We start from the raw sequence: 25822 nt of genomic DNA on the forward strand, positions 1-25822 counted from the left end.
CTCACTCACATGCTCACTGCACCGGGAAAGCCTGCCATCTTGACCTGTGTGGGCAGTAACTCACTCACATGCTCACTGCACCGGGAAAGCCTGTCATCTTGACCTGTCTGGGCTTCTTGGGCACATCCTCAATAGAGAACCTTATATAAAGGGGCGTTCCATGAGCAATGATATGGGGGCGAGTTTCTACCCATCACGCTATTGTGCAAAATGACTGCAGTTGCTGTCTCTTTACATGGCAGTCTTGTGTAGTGCAGACCCGATCAGGAAACTAGAGTCCAGCGACGATGCAAATGGCGCGTCCAGGATCACACGCTAGCGCGAGGCAAGCTTTCCTAGTTCTCGCATTTGTCATTTAGGGCATGCATGGCGTTCCAATAAAATGTGGGGATACCGAATTACCCTCACTTTCAGCACACTGCCATACTTTAGAGAAATACGCCCGTCACTCAGCTGGAGAGCGTTCAGCCGCCTTCACCATAAAAAGCAAAAAACTGGAGCAATGGCTGCAGGTAGAATGACCCTATGCGCCGATTCCTCAAAGTTCCCCCAAACTAACCCACTAACCGATATAAGCTCAAACTCCCTGCATACTTCTATCACAAAAAACTCACACAACCATCTCTCGCACAACAAGCAGCACGCACTCCACAACACCGCAACAACACATAAGCCGCACCAACAGCACACCCGGACTGAAAGATCCAATGCTCGCACCAAAGCTCAGCACCCGGTGTCTACCGAGCCGAAGCTGCCAACAGTACAGCACACCCCTCTATCCTACGCCCTCCTCACCCTACTAACCAGACCATCCACCTTATGGCGATTTTGCGATTTGCAAAAAAAAAAGAAATCGCAAAATTTGCCATTTCCCGCAATTGCCGCTATAAATCATTAAATGAGCGCGAAAAAGACATGTTAGCTTAGTGTGTCTTTTTTCGCACTCATTTAATGATTTAGAGCGAACACAGCTGACTGCTGATTGCAGCAGCTTGAGGGTTAACACCTCCGGCTCTGCGTTGCAGGCCCAGGATTGGGGGAGGGTCACGCAGGCCTGGGAGCTGCACAGCATTTGGCTGTGACCCCAGGCACCTCCAAGGCTCTTTGAGTGCCCGCCCTGCCGAGCTGACAAAGTTGGTGAAGCGTAGCCAGGTAAGCACTGGCCTGTCCGCTCATCTGCCCCCAACTCAGAGCACCCAAAGAGGCCACTGGACTGTTTTCATTACTGGCGCTCGACAGGAAAGTAAATTACTTTCCTGTCGAGTGCCGGAAAAGAAAGCATAAACTTAATGCTTTCTGCCGCTCGTCTACAATTGGTATCATGCAGCCCAGCCACAAGGCTGGGCTGCATGATACCAATTGAAGACTCTCGTAGCTGTATTAATTTCAAATTGCTTTACAATTATTGTAAAGCAATTTGAAATCAATCAAGGCTGGGCTGCATGATACAAACACTAGTAGCTGTATTTGTTTCAAATTGCTTTACAATTATTGTAAAGCAGTTTGAAACGAATACAGCTACGAGAGTCTTCAATTGGTATCATGCAGCCCAGCCTTCATTCAAGGCTGGGCTGCATGATATAAACGCTCGTAGCTATATTCGTTTCAAATTGCTTTACAATTATTGTAAAGCAGTTTGAAACGAATGCAGCTACGAGAGTCTTCAATTGGTATCATGGGCTGCATGATACCAATTGTAAAGCAATTTGAAAACGAATACAGCTACAAGCGTTTGTATCATGCAGCCCAGCCTTGAATCAAGGTTGGGCTGCATGATTCCAATTGAAGACTCTCGTAGCTGTATTCATTTCAAATTGCTTTACAATAATTGTAAAGCAATTTGAAACGAATACAGCTACGAGCGTTTGTATCATGCAGCCCAGCCTTCAATCAAGGCTGGGCTGTATGACACCAATTACGCACAAAATTGGGTGTTTAAATTTATGAAAGGCAAATGCCATTCATCCTGTGCAATTTTGGTGGTTATGCAAAGCCAATTTAATGATATATGCTTATTTCACCTTGATATGCTAGTTTCTGATGACATCACATGCCATTGCATTTGTTGATGAGTCCCCCCACTTTAATTTGTAGGACTTGACCCCTGGTAGTGTTGTGATGTCATTTTTGTTTGTGGGTGTGTTAAGTCACCATGTGTGGGTGGCATAACCAAGGAATGATGACCACCCAAGAGAGTTCATTGTTTGGCTAGGTATTATGGGCTTGCCGTTACTGCCACTACATTGCCCCTGTGTCTTGGGCCTCACGGATTCCTTCCATGGAGAAGTGTAGAGTTGTTCCCCCTCTCTCCTGGGGTCATAGGACAAGCGAAAAGCAAACCTATGGGCTTCAACCAGGGTTACACTTTTGAATTCAAGCCTATCTGTTTATTTGCTTTCCACTTGTCTGCTGGAAGTAGTGGCACAGCACCATTTCCTTGGAGCTCATCAGGCTGTATCCCCCTTCCTCCACCACAATCCAAAATGTTAGGCTGTGGTGACTCGACCTGGCTGTCCTACAGAGCGTGGCCACACAGAACACAACATTTTGTTCCTCACTAACAAAAGCCTTGCAATTACTTGGTTTTAGGCTAAAAAAGATGTTAAAAGATATATTTTTCAACATTAGAAAATGCCGCAAAAAACGCAGTTGTGTGCCGCAATTTTTTTCTTTTTTGTGCCGCAAAATTTTCCATTTCATGCCGCAATTTTCTGGAGGGTCTGACTAACCCATCCCACCTTCTCGTTTACAGATCCGCCAGAGCCCCTGGGGACCAATTCCGTTGGTGAGGGTGCGCTACATAAGTACCTTTAACATAACATAACATCATTCAGCAAAGGCTTAGTGTGGCGTGTACAGATGCATACAACAGCATTTACCTTAACAGGACTATGATGGCAACGCATCTCAGTGGGTGGAGGCCCTGCTGTGTGTGTGTGTGTAGGAAGAACACGGTGTTAATTGCCTCCGAAGCACCATGATAGGCGCCAAACCGTTTACAAGATATTCCAGGAAGCCTTAGAATCTACCGGCAAGCACGTAGAACATGGGCAGAGTACGAGTTCTCACTCGCAGGAACACGCCCCCCTCACCTCACAATCCAAGATGGCAGACCATCGCTCCTGTCTGTGAGCAGGGAAGCAGGAAAACCGTCCATGCAGAGGTCCGGGAGACCCCATACTGATAAGAGCGCGCCTGGGGGGCAGAGCCAGCGTGCAGCAAGCAGTGAGAGGCTGTGAGGGCTTGCAGAAGGGAAGAGAGAAGCAGGAAACAGGAGGTTGGGGGGAGAAGCCCGGGAGGAGGGCCCAGCTGCTGGAAGAGATGAGCGAGGTGGTTACACCCAACACTGGGGTGCCTAAAGAGAAGGTGGTGTATAGCCAGGAGAATGGGGCACCACATACCTTCGGGTGCCTAAGGAGAAGGTGGTGTATAGCCAGGAGAATGGGGCACCACATACCTTCGGGTGCCTAAGGAGAAGGTGGTGTATAGCCAGGAGAATGGGGCACACATACCTTCGGTGTCTAAGGAGAAGGTGGTGTATAGCCAGGAGAATGGGGCACCACATACCTTCGGTGTCTAAGGAGAAGGTGGTGTATAGCCAGCGGAATGGGGCACCACATACCTTCGGGTGCCTAAGGAAAACGTGTATAGCCAGGAGAATGGGGCACCACATACCTTCGGGTGTCTAAGGAGAAGGTGGTGTATAGCCAGGAGAATGGGGCACCACATACCTTCGGTGTCTAAGGAGAAGGTGGTGCGTAGCCAGGAGAATGGGGCACCACATACCTTCGGGTGCCTAAGGAGAAGGTGGTGTATAGCCAGGAGAATGGGGCACCACATACCTTCGGGTGCCTAAGGAGAAGGTGGTGTATAGCCAGCAGAATGGGGCACCACATACCTTCGGGTGCCTAAGGAGAAGGTGGTGTATAGCCAGCAGAATGGGGCACCACATACCTTCGGGTGTCTAAGGAGAAGGTGGTGTATAGCCAGCAGAATGGGGCACCACATACCTTCGGGTGTCTAAGGAGAAGGGTTATAAATAGTCACATGGAGGTGGGATCTGACACAGGCGGGGCGATGGTAAGGGACCTGAGCAGTGAAATGAAAGAATTGCCAAAAGCTGGAGAATGGAGGAGAGGGAGTAGACGGGTGGAGCAAGTAAAGAGAGGAGAGAAGAGGAGGTGGACACAGGAAGAGTGTTAGTAGCAGAGAAGAGGTGGGGGAATCCAGCGAGAGCAAGTCCTAAACCTCAGAAGGGGATGAACATGCAGGTGGCGCAGCGTCAAGGAGGTGGTGCCGCAGTGTCAAGGAGGTGGAGAGCAAGTCCTAGACCTCAGGAGGGGATGGACATGCAGGTGGCGCAGCGTCAAGGAGGTGGAGAGCAAGTCTTAGACCTCAGGAGGGGATGGACATGCAGGTGGCGCAGCGTCAAGGAGGTGGAGAGCAAGTCCTAGACCTCAGGAGGGGATGGACATGCAGGTGGCGCAGCGTCAAGGAGGTGGAGAGAAAGTCCTAGACCTCAGGAGGGGATGAACATGCAGGAGGTGATGGGGAGGAATACAAGAAGAACTAGTCAGGAAGAAGCTCGAGGCAAGGCACCAAGCAGAAAGGAGACCCTTGTGCTGAACGGCTGTGCGGCCTGGGTCCCGAAGGAGAGCAGAAGGGAGAAGCCTACAGCCAGCTGTGGAGACGCCCTAAAGAGGCCTTCCCCGCCCTGCCCAGGCGGCACAGGAACACACATCAGAGGTTGGGGCTTACTGCACGGAATCGTGCCCGAAATTTCACGAGGAATGCTTTGGGTTTTGATGGGATCAACTTGCATTATTATTCTACATCTACTGTTCTGCAATAAACCGTGGGAGTGGCCAGGGTCCAGGCGAACCACTTAGGCTTCCCGCGAGACAGTGGCCTGAACACACCCTGGTGTCCTTTAGTTACTCCTATGCCCATTTCAGCCCCCACGCGAGTGGTATGACTTTGGGACTGTGCCCATTTGCATTTCAAGCAATGACATGCCAGTGACGATGAGAAAAGAAAGAAAATGGAGGAGGCACCCCGATAACCCGGGCGGTGTCATCCTCCTTCCTCCCCCCGGGTTACAGGGGAGGTGCCGGCCAAAGCGCGGCAGACAACGAAAAAGCCCGCGAAGGGCAACAAAGAAAGGGGGCGGGCTCCTTGCTGCAAGCAGCATCCATCTTCTGCAGAGGGGCGCCTGCCCGTACCACGGAGAGGACTTGGTTTCAGGACCGGACAGAAGGACTTTCTTTGGCCCGTGTCGCGAGATGCTGCCTGAAGGACTGAGGAGCTTTGCAAACAGTCGTCGCAAAGAGGAAAAGAGTCGGGGAGCAGCGGACCATTGTTGCCAGCTGGGACCTCTGGCAGCAGAGGAACGGGCACTGCCAACGCCAGGAAGCAGAGCACAGATCATCGGCGTCACTGGTGTGGGGAAAGGAGCGCAGCTGCGGTGTACCGGCGAGAGGCAGCAGGGGTGAGGGGCGGATCGGCCAGGGGCACCGCAGCCAGCCACGAACTCCGTTTCAGCCACAGCAACAGGTGAAGGCGACCGCAAGGGAGGGAGTCGCGGTACCTGCAGGAAAGAGCCGCCAAAGGGGGTGATTGGAACACGTGCCCGCTCAGGGGAAATCTCGTCATCGCATGCAATAATTGTGCAAGCATCTGCTAATAGGAAACCGACATTGTGTAGAGCGAACAGCGCATTATAAAGCGCGCAGGGCACCCAGTGCAGCCACATTTGCACAGGCTGCCTGGTGAGGAGGTGTTGGCAGCGTTGATAAAGGGATCAACGAGAACTGAACAAAGTGGGGCATACAGGCCAGTGTTCAAGAACATTTGGGGCCAATACTGACATGGATCTATCTGGATGCATTCATGGCAATAGCCAGGTTGGCTGCTGCCAAACACGGGCCCACCTGGATGGAGGCCATGATCCCACAGCCAAGGGAGGAACAAGCGGGGCCCAGCCAGAGGCCAGATTCTTCCCTTATGTTCCCTGATAATGAAGCTATATTGAGAGAACTACAAGGGCAGGAGGGAGAAGAAGAGGCAGAAGGACATGGCGAGGAAGAAGAGGAGCCGACCACAAAGAGAAAAAGAACCATGACACAGAAGGCCAGAGCAAGGAACAAGCCAGGACAGGCAAAAAGCACAGGGTGACCGGGGCAAGAAGCAAGGGAAGGGCACAGGCGGTTGCAGCCGTACCGGCACCTACACCAGTAGAGGTTCCAGGGAACTGTGGTCGACCCAGCACGCCTGCAACCAGACCGGTGGTAGTGACTGAAGATGGGCCCGCATCCTTCGAGGCAGTAAGGAACAAGTTACTTACCTGTAACTGTTGTTCTCCAGCATGGGTCTGGCATGGATTCACATGCTCATGAATATTCCCCGTCGTCAGGCTGGGAATCCTCGGTAAAGAAAAATCAGTATCAGTTTTGTTTCTGATCGGTCTTTCGTAGTAGTAACCAATCACTGATCTCTGCGTCATACTGACCACAGCCAATGACTGCCATCTCCCTAAACCCCGCCTCTGGCAGCCATCTTCAGATTTGGTAGCACGTGAAGTGGCAGTATGACCAAGTGAAGAGCCGCAGAGAGGTAGGCGGGAGGGTTCGCATGTGAATCCATGCCAGACCCATGCTGGAGAACAGTTACAGGTAAGTAACGTGTTCCTTCTCCAGCATGGGGTCTGGCATGGATTCACATTCTCATGAATAAAAGAATATATAGCAGTACACACATGCACAACCACGGGAGGTGACAACAGGCTCAACATTAAGCAATACAACAACTCAACATTAAGCATCTCTTACCTTCTCACCAGGCTCCCCTTAGGCGAACAGGTTGCGCAGCACTGCTTGGCCGACCCTGGACTCCTCCCTGGAATCCCGATCGACGCAGTAGAATTTCGTGAAGGTGTGCGTCGACCTCCACGTAGCAGCCCTGCAGATGTCCAGCAGGGGCACACCAGATAGGAACGCCGTGGTAGCTGCGATCCCTCTGGTGGAATGGGCTCTCGGACGGCCGGGCAGCGGTCGGTTTGCCAACCGATGACAGTACATGATACAGCCGGAGAGCCACCTGGAAATGGAAGCCTTTGAGAGAGCCTTCCCCTGATTGACAGGTCCAAAGTTCACAAAAAGTTGTGACGTCTTCCGAAAACTCTTCGTGCGGTCCACGTAGAACTTCAGCGCTCTAGCCCCATCCAGTGAGTGCAAAGTCCTTTCAGCCGGCGACGAAGGCTACAGGAAGAAAACAGGCAACACCAAGGGTTCGTTGAGGTGGAAGTCCGACGGCACCTTGGGCATGAAGGAGGGGTGCGTCCTGAGCACTACCCTCGTGTCGTGAAAAGTCAAGTACGGGGGCTTGGAGGAAAGGGCCTGTATCTCTCCCACCCGTCGTGCGGAGGTGATGGCCACAGGAAACGCTGTTTTCCACGACAAGAACTTCAACGGAGCCGAGTGCAGAGGCTCGAACGGAGGTCCCATGAGCTTGGTCAGCACCACGTTGAGCTCCCACGCCGGGGCCGTAGCCTTCACCGGCGGGAACGATCTGAACAGTCCCTTCATGAATTCTTTCACCAGACGATGAGACCACAAAGACGTCCGTCCCGTGGTTCTAGTGTATCGGGAGATCGCAGCAAGATGAATCTTGATGGAAGCGTGCGCCCGTCCAGCCTTGGCCAGCGTCAGTAGGTACGGCAGTACTTGAGGAGCCGTAATCCGTAGAGGGTTAATCTTCTGTGCATGGCACCAGACAGAGAACCTCTTCCATTTGTGTCCGTAGCATTTAAGAGTTGAGGACGCCCTGGCCTTTGCAAGAACCTCTCTGCAGTCGGCCGGTATGTCGTAACCTCCAAACTCTAACGCTGCAGGAGCCAGGCCTGCAAGTTCAGCGACTTCGGGTTGTGATGGAGGATGGCGCCTCCTTCCCTGGAGAGGAGATCCGCGTCCACTGGCAGCTTGATTGACGGGGACGCTGACAAGTCCAGAAGGTCCGGGAACCATATCTGCCTCGGCCACGCAGGTGCGACGAGGATCATCCTGCACCGTGACCCCTTGAGCTGGTTGACGAGCCGGATCAGCAACGGCAATGGAGGGAACGCGTATAGAAACATGCCCTCCCAGGGGAACGAGAAAGCATCGCCCATGCTCCTCGGCTGGGGAAACCTGCTGGCGAACCTCTGGCACTTGGAGTTCGTCGCCATCGCGAACAGATCGATCTGGGGTGTGCCCCACCATCGGAAGAGGCGGTCCACTAGATCCTGTCGTAGTTCCCACTCGTGGCACGAGCGCAGCTCTCTGCTGAGCGAGTCGGCGATGGTGTTTTTTATTCCTGCCAGATGAAACGGCACCAGAAACAATCCCTCAGGCGACGGCCCAATGCCACAGAACCTGCGCCTCCTTGGACAGGGCTGGGGATCTGGTACCGCCCTGCTTCCTGATGTAGAACATGGTGGTGGTGTTGTCGGTGAAGATCCTCACCACCTTGCCCTTGAGGGACGGAAGAAAGGACCTGAGGGCCCAAAAGACTGCACGGAGCTCCAGGACGTTGATATGGAGGGACTTCTCCGTCGGAAGCCAAAGGCCTCTTGCGTGCAGATTTTCAGTGTGCGCTCCCCACCCTTCCAGGGAGGCATCCGTGGTCACTGTCTTCTGGTGGCCCGGTGTCTGGAAGTCCATGCCCGCCGTTAGATGCGCGCGGGTGCCCCACGTCCGGATCGCTCGTCGGAAGCTCTCGTCGAGTGTGATCCTGTCCTCGAAGCTGCCCGTCGTCTGGATCCAGCGAGCGTCCAGGAACTCCTGTAACGGGCGCATCCGAAGCCTGCACAGGCGGAAGAGATAAATGCAAGACGACATCATTCCGAGGAGGGATTTGATGGACCTCACCCTGGCCGCGTCCGCAACCAGCATCCGCTGCACCTTGCCCAAGATCGCACCCGTCCTTTCGTCCGACGGAGAGGCCAGAAGCGCCACTGTGTCGAGTTTCGCTCCGAGAAACAGTGCGTCTTGCGGAGGCTCCAGGTGGGACTTGGCGTAGTTTATGGAGAATCCCAGGCCCGTGAGTAGTTGGACGGTCCTCGCCGTGTGCTCCGCGGCGAGCTCCCTTGTCTTTGCTCGGATGAGCCAGTCGTCCAGGTAGGGGTAGACGCGGATCCCCTCCAGGCGCAGCCGCGCCGCCACCGGTGCGTGGCACTTGGTGAACACCCTGGGTGCCGACCTCAATCCGAAGGGAAGGGAAGGGCTCTGAACTGGTAGTGACGCCCTTGGACCACGAATCTGAGAAACTTTCAGTGTCCCTTTCGGATGGGGATATGGAAGTAAGCATCCTCCAAATCCAACGACGACAGGAAATCACCCTCCTCCAGCTGACCCAGGACGTGGTAGAGGGTGGCCATCCGGAACTTCTGTGCCTTGATGAATTTGTTCAGTCGTCGTAGGTCCAGGATGGGGCGCCATCCTCCTGTCTTCTTCACGAGGAAGTATCTTGAGTAAACTCCGGAGCCCCGAAGCCTCTTTGGGACGAGCTCGATGGCGCCTTTCTTGAGCATCGCCTTTACCTCCAAGAGAAGTTGTGGGACATGATATTCCTTCCTGGCCATGGGGGGTGGGGGGGACGCGCGGGCACTTCTTTAGAAACTCGAACGCGTGAACCTGGGCCAGGGCGTCCAGCACCCAACGGTCGGTGGAGATGGACTCCCACACACTGATGAAGTTCGCCAGCCGGCCTCCCACTGGGATGCTTCGGTGGGGGTCCGACCCCACGGCCGGTTCAGTCCTGCTTCGACGAGGCTTTGCCGCCTTGTCCTCCCTGGCGACGACGGTGGGGTCCGCCTGACTTGCCTCGTCCCCTGTAGGCTTCCTGTGACGACGAACGGGCCGCTTGACGGTAGGTGGAATATCCGCCGCCGGAACCTTTGGAGGCACCCTGCTTGCCTCCGGCGCTCCGAAAGGGCGGGCGTCGTTGCTGGAGAACACCAAGAGCCCAGGCCGTCTCCGTGTCCGTCTTGATGGCTTGTAGGGAATCGTCCACTGTTTTCCCAAACAGGTTGCTCCTGTCGAACGGCATGTCCAAAACTATGGTCTGCACGTCCTGCCGGAAGTCCGTTGCCTTGAGCCATCCACGCCGTCTAAGGCACACGCTATTGCCCAACTAGCGAAACCCAGTGTCAGCGATGTCCGTCGCTATCGTAATGGCGTGGTCCGACGCCACTTCTCCTTCCTGTAAGATCTCTAGAGCCTCCGCCCTCTTGTCGTCCGGTAGGAAGTCCAGCAGGGGGGGCGATCTTGTACCACAACTCCCTGTTGTAGCGGGCTACGATAGCCAAGGCGTTGGCAGTCTTAATCGTCGTCGCTGCCGATGAGATGACTCTGCGTCCCATCGTGTCCAATTTCTTCCCCTCGCCATCCGGGAGGGAGGTTGACGTAGAGGCCGAAGCCCCCCCGCTTTCTTCCTGGCCGGCGCGGAGACGACCGAGTCCGGGGTCGGCTGTGCCCAAAGGCACAAGGGGGCCGCGTCCGGGACCCGGTACTTCTTCTCGTACCGATCCCTTCTCGCAGGCGTTGTGCATGGGTTCTTGAGGAGGGCGAGACCCTCATCCCAGATATCGTCCAGTAGAGGTACAGCGAGGACCGTCTTCCTCTTGGTCTCGCACCGTTGATAAAGGAAACTTTCCTTCTTCTTCTCCTCCGGGCAGAGCTGGAAAAGCTCGGATGCCCTGGCGATCATGGCATGAAACGATCCAATCTCGTCGGGGTGGGGAAGCCCGGGGAGGAGGTGCCGACGGAAGATCCTCATCGTAAACTTCGTCGTCTGTACCCGTCGCGGCTGTGTCCGTCCCCGTATCATCCCCACGGGTCGTGGACGGGGAGGAGGGCTGAGCAGGGCGCGATGGTTGAAAAGGAGGTGGAGGATGAATCCTTCTTCTCTTAGGAGGAGGGCTCCCAGAAGGGCCTGGCTCCGGGTCCCCCGTCAGGAGCGGTTCCTCCGTTGGTGGTAACGGCAATCTCTTCTTGATCTCCGAGCATAAGGACTGTATTGCCAACAAAATGGCCGCCGCGTTGTCTTGCGGCACTGGTTGAGGGGATTCCGACGGGCGGTCAGGAATCTCGTCGGCACCCTCGACGTTCTCGTCGTCTCCTACGTCGGGGTCCCTCCCGACGGGCTGGTCTTCTTCCACGCCAATGCCGTGGCTTAAGACTTCGATCAGCTCCTCTTCAGAGGTTGAGGCCGAATCCACGATGGCCTCCTGCCCCCCCTTTTTCTTCTCCATCGGAGTTTTCACAGGGGTCCTGTCGATGGGCTTGAAAGAGGACTCCCTCCACGGTGGCAGGGAGACTGAGCCCCGAGGTCGCCTCCACTGGTGTAGCCTCCACAGGCTCAGCCAGGGCCACCGCGACTGTCTCGATAGAGGCCTTGGCAGGGTGGATCAAGGCTTTCACCACCTTAGGTGCGCTCACCGCCTTCTCCTTGGGGGGAGGGTCACCGCCTCGCTCCCCCTCCGATGGGGCCTTCGAGCTCGACCGGGGCCTCTCCAGAAGCTTTGCCGGGTGCTCGGACTTCCTCTTACCCGAGCCAGAGCGTTGGCTCGTGGTTGATGGCGCCGGGGAGGTTGCGCCCTGCCTGGCAACCGAAGAGCCCGACCGTTCAGCGCTCCCGGTGCCAGCGGACTCACAGTGCTTGGCCTTCTGTTGGGCCCCCGTCGCCGGGGCGCCCTCAAAGGTCTTAGAAGACCGCTCGGACTTCTTTTTATCGCCTGATGGGCTCTTCCCTTCCAGCCAGTTGGCGAGACGCAGATGGCGGTCCTTCATGGTCCGCTCCAACATGTTGCTGCAAAATGCACAGTCCTTCTCCACGTGCGTCTTGTCCTCTTGCAGGCAGTAGAGGCAAAGGGAGTGTTCGTCCTCCTTGAAGACATTCTGAAGCTGGCATCCAGGGCAGACCCTGAACAGCTTTCCGGGCGTCGAGCTTCCCTTCTCCTGGGCCATGTCCGAGATGGGCCTGAGAAACTTCTGGAGTCCTCCAAAAGCGTGGCTCGACGAAATCTTCACCCTTGAGGGGCGTAGAAGAATCCGACATGGGTCCCCGTTGATCGGATAAAGAAACGGTGGAGCTTGAGGCTCTTTTGACCGAAAAAAGAGAGAATTTTCCTATGAAAAAGCGCGAAAACGCACTAAAGCTCGAGAGCAATAGCAAGAGGATCCCAACACTTGAATGTGCAGTAAAAATCTGAAGATGGCTGCCAGAGGCGGGGCTTAGGGAGATGGAAGTCATTGGCTGTGGTCAGTATGACGCAGAGATCAGTGATTGGTTACTACTACGAAAGACAGATCAGAAACGAAACTGATACTGATTTTTCTTTACCGAGGATTCCCAGCCTGACGACGGGGAATAGTCATGAGCATGTGAATCCATGCCAGACCCCATGCTGGAGAAAAGGTATGATGATGCAATGTATGAAGGCATGGGGCAATGGGGGCACTGGTCAGTTATTGAGTGGTAATGTGAATGCTTTCAACCAAATTGCAAGTGAGGCGGCAGTAGTGCAACAGAGAGGGGTGACTCTAGGGCCAGGGGGGCTGGGCTCAGGGGGCTATCGGGCAGGTAATCCTCCCAGTACTGGCTTGCCAGGGGGGCTAGGCCACTGGGCTGGTAATTATCTCAACACTGGGTTTCCTGGGGGGGTGGTTCAGTTGCCTCAAGGGCATCAGGTCACAGCATTGGCCAACTCAAACTCCTCAAGGGGGGGTAATTCAATGCCTCGGGAAGGTGCAGCGCTAACGGGGGCACCACAGGTTCCAGCCTGGTGGGGCCAGGGGTAAACTACGGTATCAGCACCAATGGCATGCAAGAGGGAATGTGGGGCCCCAATATGACACAATATGGCAGACCAATGCCAGGCTTCGCTCCAGTTCGGGTGTCAGTAAGCTCCTTGGCATGGCACATACCAGGGACCATCAAGGAGAATGTGTGTAGGAAGTAATTTATTGAGATCTTGGACTTTGTGGGTATGGAACCCCTGGGAGAAGGTATAAAGGACTTATCAGAAAAGGAGAAGGACAAGGAGAAACCCAAGGTGGAACCAACCATACACAACTGGCTAAAGGCGTTCAAAATGTATATGTCAATTATGTTAGAGAGATACCCCAGGATGCATTATCAATGATTGCTTATGAACAGTATATCCATAATTTGCATTTGAAGCATGGGGATGAAGGGTGGTTACAGTATCACCAGGGTTTTCGTCTTAAAATGCAAGTTTGGCCAGCTTTGTCTTGGGATGAGATTGACATTGGGGAATTCATAGATAAAATGGTGCCCGCAAATGAGGGGGGGGGTGACGAGGCCCAAGGGGAAAAGCCACAAGTCTGGAGGGGCAGAGGAGGTTACTCCTAACGGGGGAGGGCGTCCTTTTGCGGGTACTCCTCCTGTGACAGCCAAGCCAGCTACCAGGGAGAGCAAGCAGAATGCTGGAGGGTTAATACTGAAAGGGGTTGCCCCTTTGGTAAAACATGCCGATTCAGGCATACACATGGTAAGGGCACAGGGGATCGCAACTCCACAGCCGGCGAAGGAAAGGGGAGGAGCAGCCCCAAAGCAAAAGAGTAAGGAAAGAGGGAATGAGGCAAAAGTGCTCATGTTACAAGATACATACCCACGATTGTCTCAGATTACGATAAAAAATGGTTTGCCCACACCGGTTAGTATTCAAGCAAGGACTCCCTGGTTAAATATATATCACAACAGTGCTGATGCTAAACTGCTGTGGGAAGGGTTCAGGTGGGGTTTCAAAATTCCATGCACAGGGGTGCATGGAGTCACTTAATTTACGGTGAGGAGCGGGGATGCCAGAGGTGGTGGCACTTAAAGTGGCGAAAAAATCAAGTTGGGAAGAGTGGCTGGCCCGTTCAAGAGTCCGCCGATGGAGAAATTGGTGTGGTCTCCCCTGGGTCTTGTGTCCAAGGAGGAGGGGCAGTACCGCTTAATCTATCACCTCTCTTTTCCTGAAGGTGAATCAGTAAATAACATAGCCGAGGAGCTGTGCTGAGTGCATTATTCATCTTTTGATGATGCGGCGGAAATGGTGAAGGCAGCCGGGAGGGAGGCCCGCATGGGGAAGGCCGACATGGAGTCTGCATTCCGGTTATTGTCTATTCACAAGGAGAGTCAGCACTTGTTTGGGTTCAAGGTAAAGGATCAGTATTTCTATGATAAATGTTTACCTATGGGGTGCGCCATTTCTTGTGCATATTTTGAGGCTTTTAGCACCTTCTTGGACTTTGCAGTCAAACAAGAGTGTCAGGGAGGCCACCAGGGGGCGCGGGCAAGATGGCCGCCTGAAATTCAAGCTCCCAGCATGGCCCCGGGAAACTCACGGCAAAAAACATGCCTTAAGTGCTTTCTAACCCCATCTATCAGCGATCCTTGAGAAGGGGAACCGCTGTGGAATACCCAGAAGCTAGTCCAGACTTCGGAGATGCCCCCGTTCCCCAGACAACGACCTGTGAACGGCGACGCCCCTGCGCCCAAGGGAAGGCCCCGCATGGGAGCCGCACATCGCCTAGCTGCGCAGCAGTGGGAGGAGTCGAATTCCCCACCCGCTCTGACTCAACACACAGGGCCCAACGCTGGGCGGGCCTTCTGAGAAGTTCCAACGGCTGCCGGCGACCGGCCCATCCATCATTGGAGATACGGGGGCACCACCGCCACACCTACCGCTCTCACCACCAGTGTTTCGCTTGTGCCCGAGCCGACGTGGCGGCGCACTGCGGAACCATCTCAACGGCCCACATTTCCGCACCTGACCACCGCCCCAACGGCCTACCTCCACACAGCCCCCACGGGGCTCCGGAGTAGTGGCAGAGGCGCCCACCCGACCACCGGAGAAGGCTCAGGCCGTCGCGGGAGCACGCCTGGGCCACCCCGCCACCCGACAGACACCTCAGGAGAACCCTATAGCTTGGTACGCTCGATACCCCATGAACTGGAGGGAGACCCTTGCGCAGTACCAATACACGCCTGGGTCCCTCGAAATGGAGACTGGCCCTGTGGCCTCGCAACCCCCGGACATGATTGCCATACAGAGTAACATCCAAACGATCCTAGAAGAGATTAGGGGTATGAGGACAGACATGGGGGCCAAGTTAGCGGACCTCACGGCCATGGTTTCAACGCTGGAGGATCGGGTAGAAGGGGTCGAGTACAACCAGGAATCGACGGACATCCTCGAGGCACAAATGGAAACTAGATTTTAGGAACTGCACCATCGCGAGGAGGACCTCCAGCTCAAGGTCAACGACATGGAGAACCGGGAGAGGAGAAACAACTTGAGAATTTTTGGCCTTGAGGAGACGGAGGGAAAGACCCCGGTTGGTCTTGAAAGCAAAATCCAAGACCTCATCAGGATTGTCATGGGGTTGGACTCGGGGGAGACCATCCTGCTTGATGGAGTCCATCGGGGTAGCGGGGGGGGGTAGAGGTCCACGCTCAGTTCTTGCAAGATTTAACTACTACAAGGACAAGGCTAGGGTGCTGGAGAGGGCTAGTACCCTACGGGACATTCAACATGGTAACTCCAGGGTGACGATTTACCAGGATCTCTCGGCCCTCACTCTCCAGATGCGAAAGAAATGCGGCACTATCACCAGATGGCTACAAGAAAAGGGGACACGCTATCGCTGGGGCCACCCATTCCACCTAGCATTTGAATGGCAGGGCCAGAGATATCAACTAGTCACAGAGGCGGAAATCCGAAGGGCCACCGAGGATCTCACAGGTGACATCACGGGACCATCAGAAAATCGGGACGAAACCAACGGAGACCGCCCTCGTGCCCCTCGAGGCCCAGACCTCTCCCAGGGGAAGCTAAAGGTTAAAGGCTCATGTAAATTCCAAAAAACCAAACATCCACCCACAGACCGAGGAGATCCTATATGAGCATACGAGCAGCAACCAAGCCTCACCTTTCTGTACAGAAGGCCTGATCCACACCCCACAGGAGCATGCGACGATTCATGGAGCCCGCCATTCATAGTGTTTTTGCCCCATGACCTGTGGAGGGTTCTTTGTTTAATCGACTTCGGTCAGGGTTGAAGTGTTGCCCATTTAAAGGCTGTTGTATTGTTTTATTGGAAGATGCACAGCGACTCCACACGGACAACGGCCAGCGCCTCTCCAGGCCTCATGTCGTGATACACCCCGCCAGGGGCACGGGAGACATGACCAGGTACCAATGCCGGGGGGGGCCTGGCTCGGGAGACGCTACAGCCAGTTCCCCGCCGCGGATCAGAAAGGGCCGGCGCTTAACGAAGAGAGACAGGTTGGAAAGCGCTACACCTAAGAACATTTTTTCCCGGGGCCAGGGAAGCGACCCTGGTGGTTCGTTGCCAGTCACATCCCCATCCATGGACCCGGCGGCGAACGCCCCACAAAACAGGTAAGGGGGGGGTGGGAAGGGGGGATCCCCCCCATGGGGCTCGAGGGGAAAGGGAAAACCAGCTGAAACTATGGACACTTTTTTTGCAACGGGCTCCGAGTAGCAGACACTTAGAGGCGATTTCAGTGCGCGTAACGAAAAATGACAATGATTGAAGCAAAGATAGGCACGTTGAATGTCAAGGGCCTTAACTCCCAGAACAAGAGATCTCTCACGAGCAACATGTTCTGTAAGCAACACCTAATGGTTCTTTTCCTACAGGAGACACATTACAGGCAAGGCAGGGAATCGAAGATCAAGGGGAAAGACATTGGGTGCAAATACTGGGCCTCACACAGAAGTTCGAAGAAGGAAGGGGTGGGAATCCTCCTGAGCAGGGCATTCCATCTCACAGACATAGAAACCAAGAGGGGGTTTGGTGGTCGTTTTCTGGGCATTAAGGGAACCTGTGAGGGAGAGCGCGTTACCCTGGCCACTCTATACGCGCCCAACTCAAAACAAATACACTTTCTCACCCAGGTCTTTCATGTCATGGACGAGTGGGCAGAGGGAGCCATGATACTGGGGGGGGGGGGGGGGGGCTTCAACCTCAAAATGTACCAGAGGCTTGACTGGTGGTCCGCGAGAGGGGGGACACCCAGGGGCGTCTCCAAGGACAAACTGGCCCTGCAGGCCCTCCTCAGAGGGCACTATTGGGTGGACATCTGGCGAACAGCAAACCCGAACCAGGGTGGGTACACCTTCTTTTCGCCCCCTCATTGCACCTACACCAGAATCGACCTTATGTTATTCTCGGAAGAGGGGAACGGGGTGGCACAACAGCCGAAGGTGGAAGCCATAACTTCGTCGGACCACAAACTCCTCATAGCGAATTGGTCACTGCCCATCTCCCCAAGATCTTCCCGATGGCGTTGCAATGAGACACTCCTCAGGGACCCAGTATTTCGTGATTTCATGAGGCAGGAAATGCTGGCCTATTTTGAGACAAACGACACCGGCGAGACAGATATGTCCATGGTGTGGGATGCCGCAAAAGCCACTTTCAGGGGCCTTCTCATAGCGGAGGGTTCGAGACGTAAGCGGGAGAGAGGCCTAATCGAGGGTAAACTCTGCGCCGAGTTGGGCGCTCTGCGAGCCAGACTGGGCCTCCCGGGGGTGGATCGAGGGGCTCTTCTGGAGGAGATGCAGGGCAAAAGACAGGAACTCCATACGGTCCTCATAGGGGAAGTCATCAAGAAAATGAGATACACTAAGCAGAGGTACTACGAACGGGGAGATAAGGTGGGGACCCTACTGGCGCAGAGGGCTCGGGGCTGCAGGGTTGAGAGGGGAGTCACTCGTCTCAGGGATGGAGTGGGCGGGATTCACGGGGCCGCGAGGAAATAGTGGAGTGTTTCGCTGACTATTATAGCAAACTCTATTCCAAAAAGGCAGGCGAATCACTGGGGGATATCAGCGCCTACCTGGCAGAACACCCTCTGCCTAGGCTGCCCGATGGGGAGCTAGAAGTCCTGGAGAGAGAGATATCGGAGGAGGAGGGCGCCATCAAAAGACTGAAGGTGGGAAAGGCACCGGGGGAAGACGGCTACACAGCCAATTTTTACAAACGGACCCAACCTGTCCTGTTGAAGCCCCTGGCCAAACTGTTTAACCAGATCAGGAACCGGGAGTCCATCCCACCTACATTTTTGCAGGCCCTCATTACCGTTATACCCAAACCCGGCAAGGACCAGACGGAATGTGGGTCTTATAGACCCATCTCACTCCTCAATCTGGACGCTAAGATCTTTGCCAGAATCCTGGCCACCAGACTTGAGAGCTGCCTCCCGCGCCTGGTAAACTCCGTCCAAGCGGGATTTGTCTTGAACAGGCAGGGTTCTGATAATATGCGGAAGACGCTCCATGTGCTTGCCTCGAGAGGGGTCCACGACGAAGGCGCGCTTCTGCTGGCCCTTGACGCGGAGAAGGCCTTTGACAGGGTCAGCTGGGCCTTTATTAGGGAGGTATTCACGACCCTGGGTATGGGCCCGAGGTGGCTAGGTTGGATCTCCACGCTCTACTCCGCTAGAGTGGTGGCAAATGGGACCGAGTCGAGGAAATTCCCCCTCGAGCGTGGTACACGGCAGGGATGTCCTTTGTCCCCCCTAATTTACGCGCTTGTGATGGAACCATGGGAAATCTCGATCCGCAACGATGCGGCCATCAGGGGAGTACAGGACAGAGAAATGCACTGCTCTATAGCACAAACCCAAACCAAACAGTTTCCCGAATGCTGCAGGGCCTCGCGCTATGCGGACCTATCGGGGTACAAAGTTAATCTGGAGAAATCGGTGGTGTTCGTAGGGGGTAATTTACCAGACGTAGAGATGACCTTTGTTAACGGGATCCCCTTCAGGCTGAGAGACGACGGATTCCGGTACCTTGGAGTCCAGGTCACCCGTGACCCCGAGGGCCTATACCCGCCAATTCCCCCCCCCCCCTCTGGTCAGCAATTCAGAAAGACAGAGCGATGGTCAGGGTTGGGGCTCTCCTGGATGGCACGTCTCAGCCTCATAAAAATGGTAATCCTTCCCAAGTTTTTATTTCAAATGTTCCCGGTGTTGATCCCCAAAACGTTTTTCAAAGAAACAAAGCGAGTCCTCCTCAACTTTCTGTGGTCAGGGAAGAAACACAGAACCTCCTACGAGGTACTGACCAGACCGAAGGAGGATGGAGGGGTGGGATACCCTGACCTTGAAACATACCATAGAGCCTCCCAACTGAGGGTCCTGGTCGACCACTTTGCCCTGGGGACGAAAAAACAATGGGTGGCCATGGACAACGGGCCTCTCGCGCCCGTCACCATAGAGGAATGGCTCTGGGTCCCGAGGAAAAAGATCCCCAGAAGTGTCTTATATCACCCAGTCCTAAAAGTGTTGTGGTCCCTATGGAAAGAGGGAGGGGGTTACTACCGCTGGCTCACAACTTGGCCCTCGCCCCTGAGCTGCATTTGGGCCCCCCCCTTCCTGGCCAAGATAGCGGAGCCAGCGGCGTACCAGACGTGGTTTGAGGCCGGCCTTAGCAGGACTGGTCACCTCTGGGTGGCGGGCTCTTTCTTACCCCTGAAAGATCTGGAGGAGGCCCTGGGGATAGGCACCCTGTCCCCCTTTCGCTATCTCCAGCTTGAGGGAGTCCTGACCGAACCATCCTGGGGGGACACCCTCGTGAGAGACCTTACAGACTTCGAAAAACTCATCCTTTCGGCGAGGGGCTCCAAGGGAACAATATCCTGCCTCTACAAGCTCTTCCTCTTTTCTGTTCCGCGAGACCCCCCACCTGCACACACACAATGGGGAAAGGACCTGGGTGTGGAGATCGACGACGAGAGGTGGAGGGAGATGTGTAGGCGGGGCAACCGCTCCATGGCCTCACTCCAGTATCGCCACCAGGCCCTCAAGGTATTACATCGCTGGCACTACCCCCTCAGAGGATTGCTAGAATGAGGCCGGGGTACGATCCACATTGCTGGAAGTGTAGGACCGAAAGGCAGGATTATATTCGCATGTGGTGGAGGGGCCCGATGGTCCAAAAGTACTGGGAGGAGGTTATGACATGGATTAAGGGGATAGATGGGGCGAATCGGCCTTCCTGCCCCTGGCGGCTTCTTTTTTCGGAATTGACATTGGGGACGATCATGAAAATACCCATGACCATATGCTCCAGGTCATGTTGGTGGCGGCCAGGTGCTGCCTGGCACAAAAATGGAAGAACCCCGGAATGCCCAGGGAAAAAGCATGGGTAACCAAGGTACGGGCCATTTACGACATGGAATTCCTCACGCATTTACTTGATGAATCTAGATCCAACATCGAGGAAACATGGCTCCCCTTCGAAAAATACGTCCGCACAGTGTAATCTTAGGCTCCGGACCCGGAGAACCCCCCCCTCTGGGGGCCTCAGGCCGGCGTTCATTGGTCCAACTCCGAACCCTCCAAAGCTCGGCCCATGACTTCGGCGTGCCAAGTGCACAACATGTAGACTTTGCTATGCTCTTTTCGGAACCCGTCAAATACGCAATTATTGGGAACTTGAACTGGTGGGGGGGGGGTGGGGGCTGGGAAGGGGTGAGGTGTGAGGGGTTATAACTGGTTTCCTGTTTATTCATGTTTAAATATGCTCTGCATTGTTGTAACAGGTGCGAAACCTAATACAATTTGATTTTTAAAAAAAACCAAGAATGTCAGGAGGGGGGGGGGGGTATATTACACTACCTTAATGATTTCTTGTTCATTGGCACACAAGGGCCTGGGTAGTTCAGATCCCTCATGAGTACATTTCAGGGGATGATGAAGATGATGGGGGTCCCGCTAGCCAAAGGTAAAACGGTAAGCCCGGTGACCTGCTTGACATTCTTGGGGATAGAATTTGACTCAGTCAAGAGGGAGTGCATGCTCCCGCAGGATAAGGTGAAGAAATTGAAGGAGAATATCAAAGGTTTGATGGGAAAGAGTAAAGCGACTTAAGGAGCTCCAGTCGCTGGCAGGTAATCTCAATTTTGCGGGGAAGGTCATCCCGGCAGGCAAAGTGTTTGCGAGAAGCATCAAGCTCAAGACTGTGGGTTTGCAACATGTGGGTCAACATGTCAGGTTGGGATCCGAAGTGCGGGAGGACCTCAGGTTGTGGGAAAATTTCTTGGGACAAATTTAACAGGGGACTGCTATGGAGGGAGGATGGGGCTACCTGCGATAGACTCAAGCTATTCACGGATTCATCAGGTGCCCTGTGATTTGGGGCAATCTTGGACAACAATTGGTGTGGCACATTGAGGCCGGCAGAGTGGCATCAACAAGGTATCACCAGGAACATCACGTTGCTTGAACTTTTTCCAATAGTGATAGCCTTTAGGTTGTGGGGGGAGCTGCTGAAAAACAGAAAGGTGATGCTATGGTCAGTAACATGGCAGTGGTCCAGGTCATAAACCAAGGGTCAGCGAGCAATACAAGAGTGTTGCGATTATTGAGAGAACTCAACAAAAGCATGCTGGCACGAAACATTGAGGTGCTGGCACAACATATTCTGGGGGTCAAAAACATAGCCGCTGATGCTCTCTCTCGTTTACAGTGGGAAAAGTTCTGAGGGAGTTGTCCGGGAGCAAACAATACTCAGTGGTGGGACCTGATTGGGGCAATCCGAGTTCCCTGATTCACTCAGCGCTAGCACCAGGCACAGCAAGTAGATACAAGGCATGCTGGGAACGGTTCTTAGCCTTCCAAGAGGAGGTGTTGGTGGAAGGCCAGAGGGAGCTGCCAGTAAGGGCCTTTGTGGGCTGGTGCTGGCATAAAGGAAGGACCAGAGCATGGATGGCCCATCACTTGGCTGCAATCGCCCATTATTCCAAATTAGAGGGAAAAGGTGACCCCACGATGGAACATTACATTGTAATGGCGATGAAAGGCTGGCCAAAGCTGGGGGTGAAAGAACCCAATGAGAGACGGCCCATTGACATTAAACTGCACAGATTGGTCAGATGCCTGGGGGAGGTTTGCTGTGATGAATTTGAGGTGGTTTTATTCAGGGTGGCCTTCACATTAGCATTCTTTGGGGCATTTAGGGCGAGCAAACTAGTACCGGAGAACAAGGGGGCCAAGGGAACAGGGTTTCTGCAATTCGGTGATGTACACATGTCAGATGGGTGGTTAATCATGTTGTTAAGAAAGTCCAAAACAGCGACCAAGTGGGGAAATGGAGCACATTGTCTCTTCAACCAAGTGCAGGGAGCATAGTGTGCCCGGTCAAGGGTCTGATGGCCTATCTCAAGCAGAGGCCACCGTCGGGGGGTGGGGCGTAGGGGGAGGGCGCTGCTGCTCATTCACAAGGATGGGTCCGCGTTGAGCCGCTTCCAGTTTAAAAGGGTCATGGCATTGGGGAACATTGGGGAAACGGAAGGGGTGTTCGGGACGCATTTTTTTAGGATAGGGGCAGCCACCTCAGCTGCAGCAGATCAAGCAGATAGGGAGATTGAGGTCCACGTGTTTTAAGAGATGCATCAGACCGGAGAAAATGTAAGGTTGACATGCTGCCTTCTCATCCCATTAGCACCAGCCCGGTGGAGGAGGAGGAGGAGGAGGAGGAGATCCGTCTGGGTGCTAGGATACTCATATGTGTCTAGGGCAGGGGCGAGCTGGACGTCGGAGCAGGAAGAGTTGACGGCCGGCGAGTCGAGTTCAGGATTGGGTGGCACGGGGTGCCAGGGATGAAATGGGCACAACTGCAGGGGCATGTGCGCAAATTGCTGGGGAAACAGCAGAACCCGGACGTATTGGTCATACATTTGGGAGGTAATGATTTGACAAACCTAGGAAGGGGGACTTTGATGGGGGAAATTATGTTCTCATTGCAGGAACTGGCAGGACAACTGGGAGAAACGGAAATCATCTGGTCGGAAATAATCCCGAGACTAGAGTGGAGAGACGCAGGCAGTCATGCAGCAGTTGAAAGGTCTAGAAGAAAGCTGAATTGTGCAATGGCAAAATTCTGCAGGGGCAGAGGTTTTGCACAGATCAGGCACGGCCTGATTAACTTGAAGTCCCCAGAGTATTACCTGAAGGATGGGGTACAACTGTCAGCAATGGGGGTGGATCTCTTATTGGAGTCTCTGCACTAAAATCCTGGAAATGTGAGATAAGGAAGGGGGAGCCACGGTGGGCGGTAATCCACTCGTGGTTTGACAGTGTGTGGGTGACCAAGCACAAGAGACAGACTGCGGATGAGCCAGGAGAAAGCCGAAAGGGTCTTTGCTCTTCTCAGACCAGCGCTCCTTGGGAGCCTAAGCGGCAGGGGCGTCTGGGGGGGGGGGGACAACAAGGGCTCAGCTTCCCCCAAGGAAACGGCGCTCCTCCCGCCCAGGAACACCTGCATGGGCAGGCGAGGCTCAGGCGCATAGGGTTGGGAGAGTTGGGCCTACACAGGACTTTTGGAAGGAAAGGGGGAAGCAGGTTATTGGACACAGAGCAGTCGCCGCATCATCAGACTTATTTCCACTAATGTGTGCAGTGTAGTCATTCTACACAATTCTGGGGGGAAAAGAGGAATGAGCAATTTCTATTTTTATGGGTCCAAATGGACGGATGCACGCGTTATTTTTCTGTCTTGTGTTGCTCTGACACAAAAGTAAGCATTTGGCAGGGCACCTTAGCAAGCTTAGCGCTCTCTTTAGTCTAGAGGAGACAGACTCAAATCCCATCATGGACGACTCAGCCCTTCACTCGTTGGAAGTTAATAAATTAGGCAACGTTACATTTTAGAAGTAGGATGATTTTACAGTGCTTAGAAGTGGAAGGAATTTTGGTGTGAGGGATTCCGTGCAGTAACTATAATGAACGCATATTACAGCGAGCAGGTGGCGGTTCATACCAACACGTGTACATTTGTCCCTATAGCATGCAGAACGGACGCAGTAAAGCGTGAAGACTTGAGAGTTTGGCGGCCTCTATGAGCAGGGAAATGGCATTGCCTCCCTGACACATCTCAGCAATTCAACACATACTTTCTAATGCATTTATCTTTGCAACAATATTACACACTTTGTAAAATAAAACCAAAATGCTTGCTCGAAATGTATACTCCACCAAAGGCTGCAGATTTGGCACCCTAGCGGGCCTCTCTGCCCCTGGGAGATGGACTAGGACTCCCAGAATCCTTAACCACTGACGATGACCAAGACTAAATGGGAGTTGTAGTCCAGAACATCTGGAGAGCGCTGCATGAGCTTATCAGAACAGCCCATATTCACCTGCTGGATCCGGACTTTCCTTTGACCCGCTGTGAAGGAGGGAGGGTCGCATTCCTGGTCCAAGTCCACTTTCAGAAACTCATCAATGGTCAGCTGGCTTGTAGGAGTGTCTTCAAATTCTGTGAGCCTAGTTAAACACAAAGGGATGCATGTTACCAGTACTATGTCAAGCGACGTGTACATACAAAAGGCATATCAAGTGCAAAGGACTGGCTCTGGTAAATCTTACATTCCTCCTGCCACATGAATAGCCATGACCAATGTTTCCTCTAAGCTGTGCGCATGTGCACTTGCCCAGCTTGCTTCTGGGTGCCGCTCAGAAGACTTTTAGCAGCGCACACAGACAATTCTCACCTAACTAAAAAGATTCAATAAGGTACAAGCCACAACAATTACCTGACATTAGCTTTCTCTTAAAATGACTGACTATTCTTAATATTCTGCTATAGCTCATTTGCATTACCCTACTGTGCAAGTGTGACCTTAAAAATCTAAAAACCCCAACAGAATACACCCACAAGAGATTCAATACTAATATGAAAAAGTGGCTCCATGAACAGCATAATCTAACCAAGTTGTCCCTGGACGCATTAAACAAATAATGTTTCCTCCCAACCCATGACTCTGATACTTGGCTCTACCATGCTTTTACCTTGTGACTCTAACTTGTGCCCCAGAAAACATTTAGATATCAACCTGGACTCTTCTTCTTTTGGCTCTACGAAAGGTTACATGACTTGTACCGACATCCACTTGTTTTATATTTTTTGTAATATGAGTAAGGTACCAGGAAGTACCAGAATTTCTGTTCATGGCGCCTCACCAAAAGCATCACCCACAATATGTAAACCAACTATCAGCCAGAAATTGGTTACCGACTTTGAGTAAGCAGTCTACTTGGATGTGTAGCCTCATCCAATGCTTCCTCCTCTTTGTACATATGTCACGCAGGTGTTTTGCAGCGGTCCCCTTGCAAGTTAACACATGAAACTCAAATAATAATTTGCCATGTAAGGATTTTGAGTAGACAAATGTAATGCTCAGCATCTCCTACTTTAATACTGCTAACAATACCCTATGGGTGGAGAGCAACATTGCAATATCATTTTCTTGGCCTGCAAGGGAAAATGGGTATCGACTATGTCTAGCATTACTCCTCTATGATATTAGGGCGATGGATATTCAGATAGTTGAATGATTTTCACAAAGTCTGCATCCTTTCCAAGTGTTCAGACTTCCATTGGGCATAGACCTTAACAAATTATATGGTAACTCGCTGGTATACAGAATCTAGCTTCAATGAGCACTTGTTTAATATTATAGGGTTGTAGGTGTGGGGTATATGTTGCAAGAAATCTTGTATGCACTGTAAAATAATTATGTGCATGCCGATTAATGACATTTTCTTTAAATGCACATAATATCATATTGAGACATTAAATATGTTTTGCTTGCAAAGTATTGTTGGTATGCAAATATGCCAGTGAGTGTTTGCTGCTAAAATCCCTCACTATTTACAGTGCTTCGTCAACTAGTATTGGAGGCTAACACAGAAGCGGGGGACGAGGGTGTACAGGGTGGAAGGGAAGGGGAGGGGAGAA

The 25822-nt window shown here is 53.3% G+C and overlaps 1 protein-coding gene across 4 annotated transcripts in view; it reads right to left on the reverse strand.

Moving 5' to 3' along the window:
* Nucleotides 1-25822, reverse strand: part of BRF1 (BRF1 general transcription factor IIIB subunit) — a 1105609-nt gene that overhangs the window by 481540 nt on the left and 598247 nt on the right. For all 4 annotated transcript variants that reach the window (XM_069638202.1, XM_069638201.1, XM_069638205.1 and 1 more), the window contains one exon: nucleotides 24222-24348. In XM_069638202.1, coding sequence (XP_069494303.1) covers nucleotides 24222-24348 — 127 coding nt within the window. The remainder of the gene's footprint in view (nucleotides 1-24221; nucleotides 24349-25822) is intronic.

The sequence above is a fragment of the Ambystoma mexicanum genome, chromosome 14 (genome assembly GCF_040938575.1).
Source record: "Ambystoma mexicanum isolate Mex_15411 chromosome 14, UKY_AmexF1_1, whole genome shotgun sequence".
NCBI lineage: Eukaryota > Metazoa > Chordata > Amphibia > Caudata > Ambystomatidae > Ambystoma > Ambystoma mexicanum.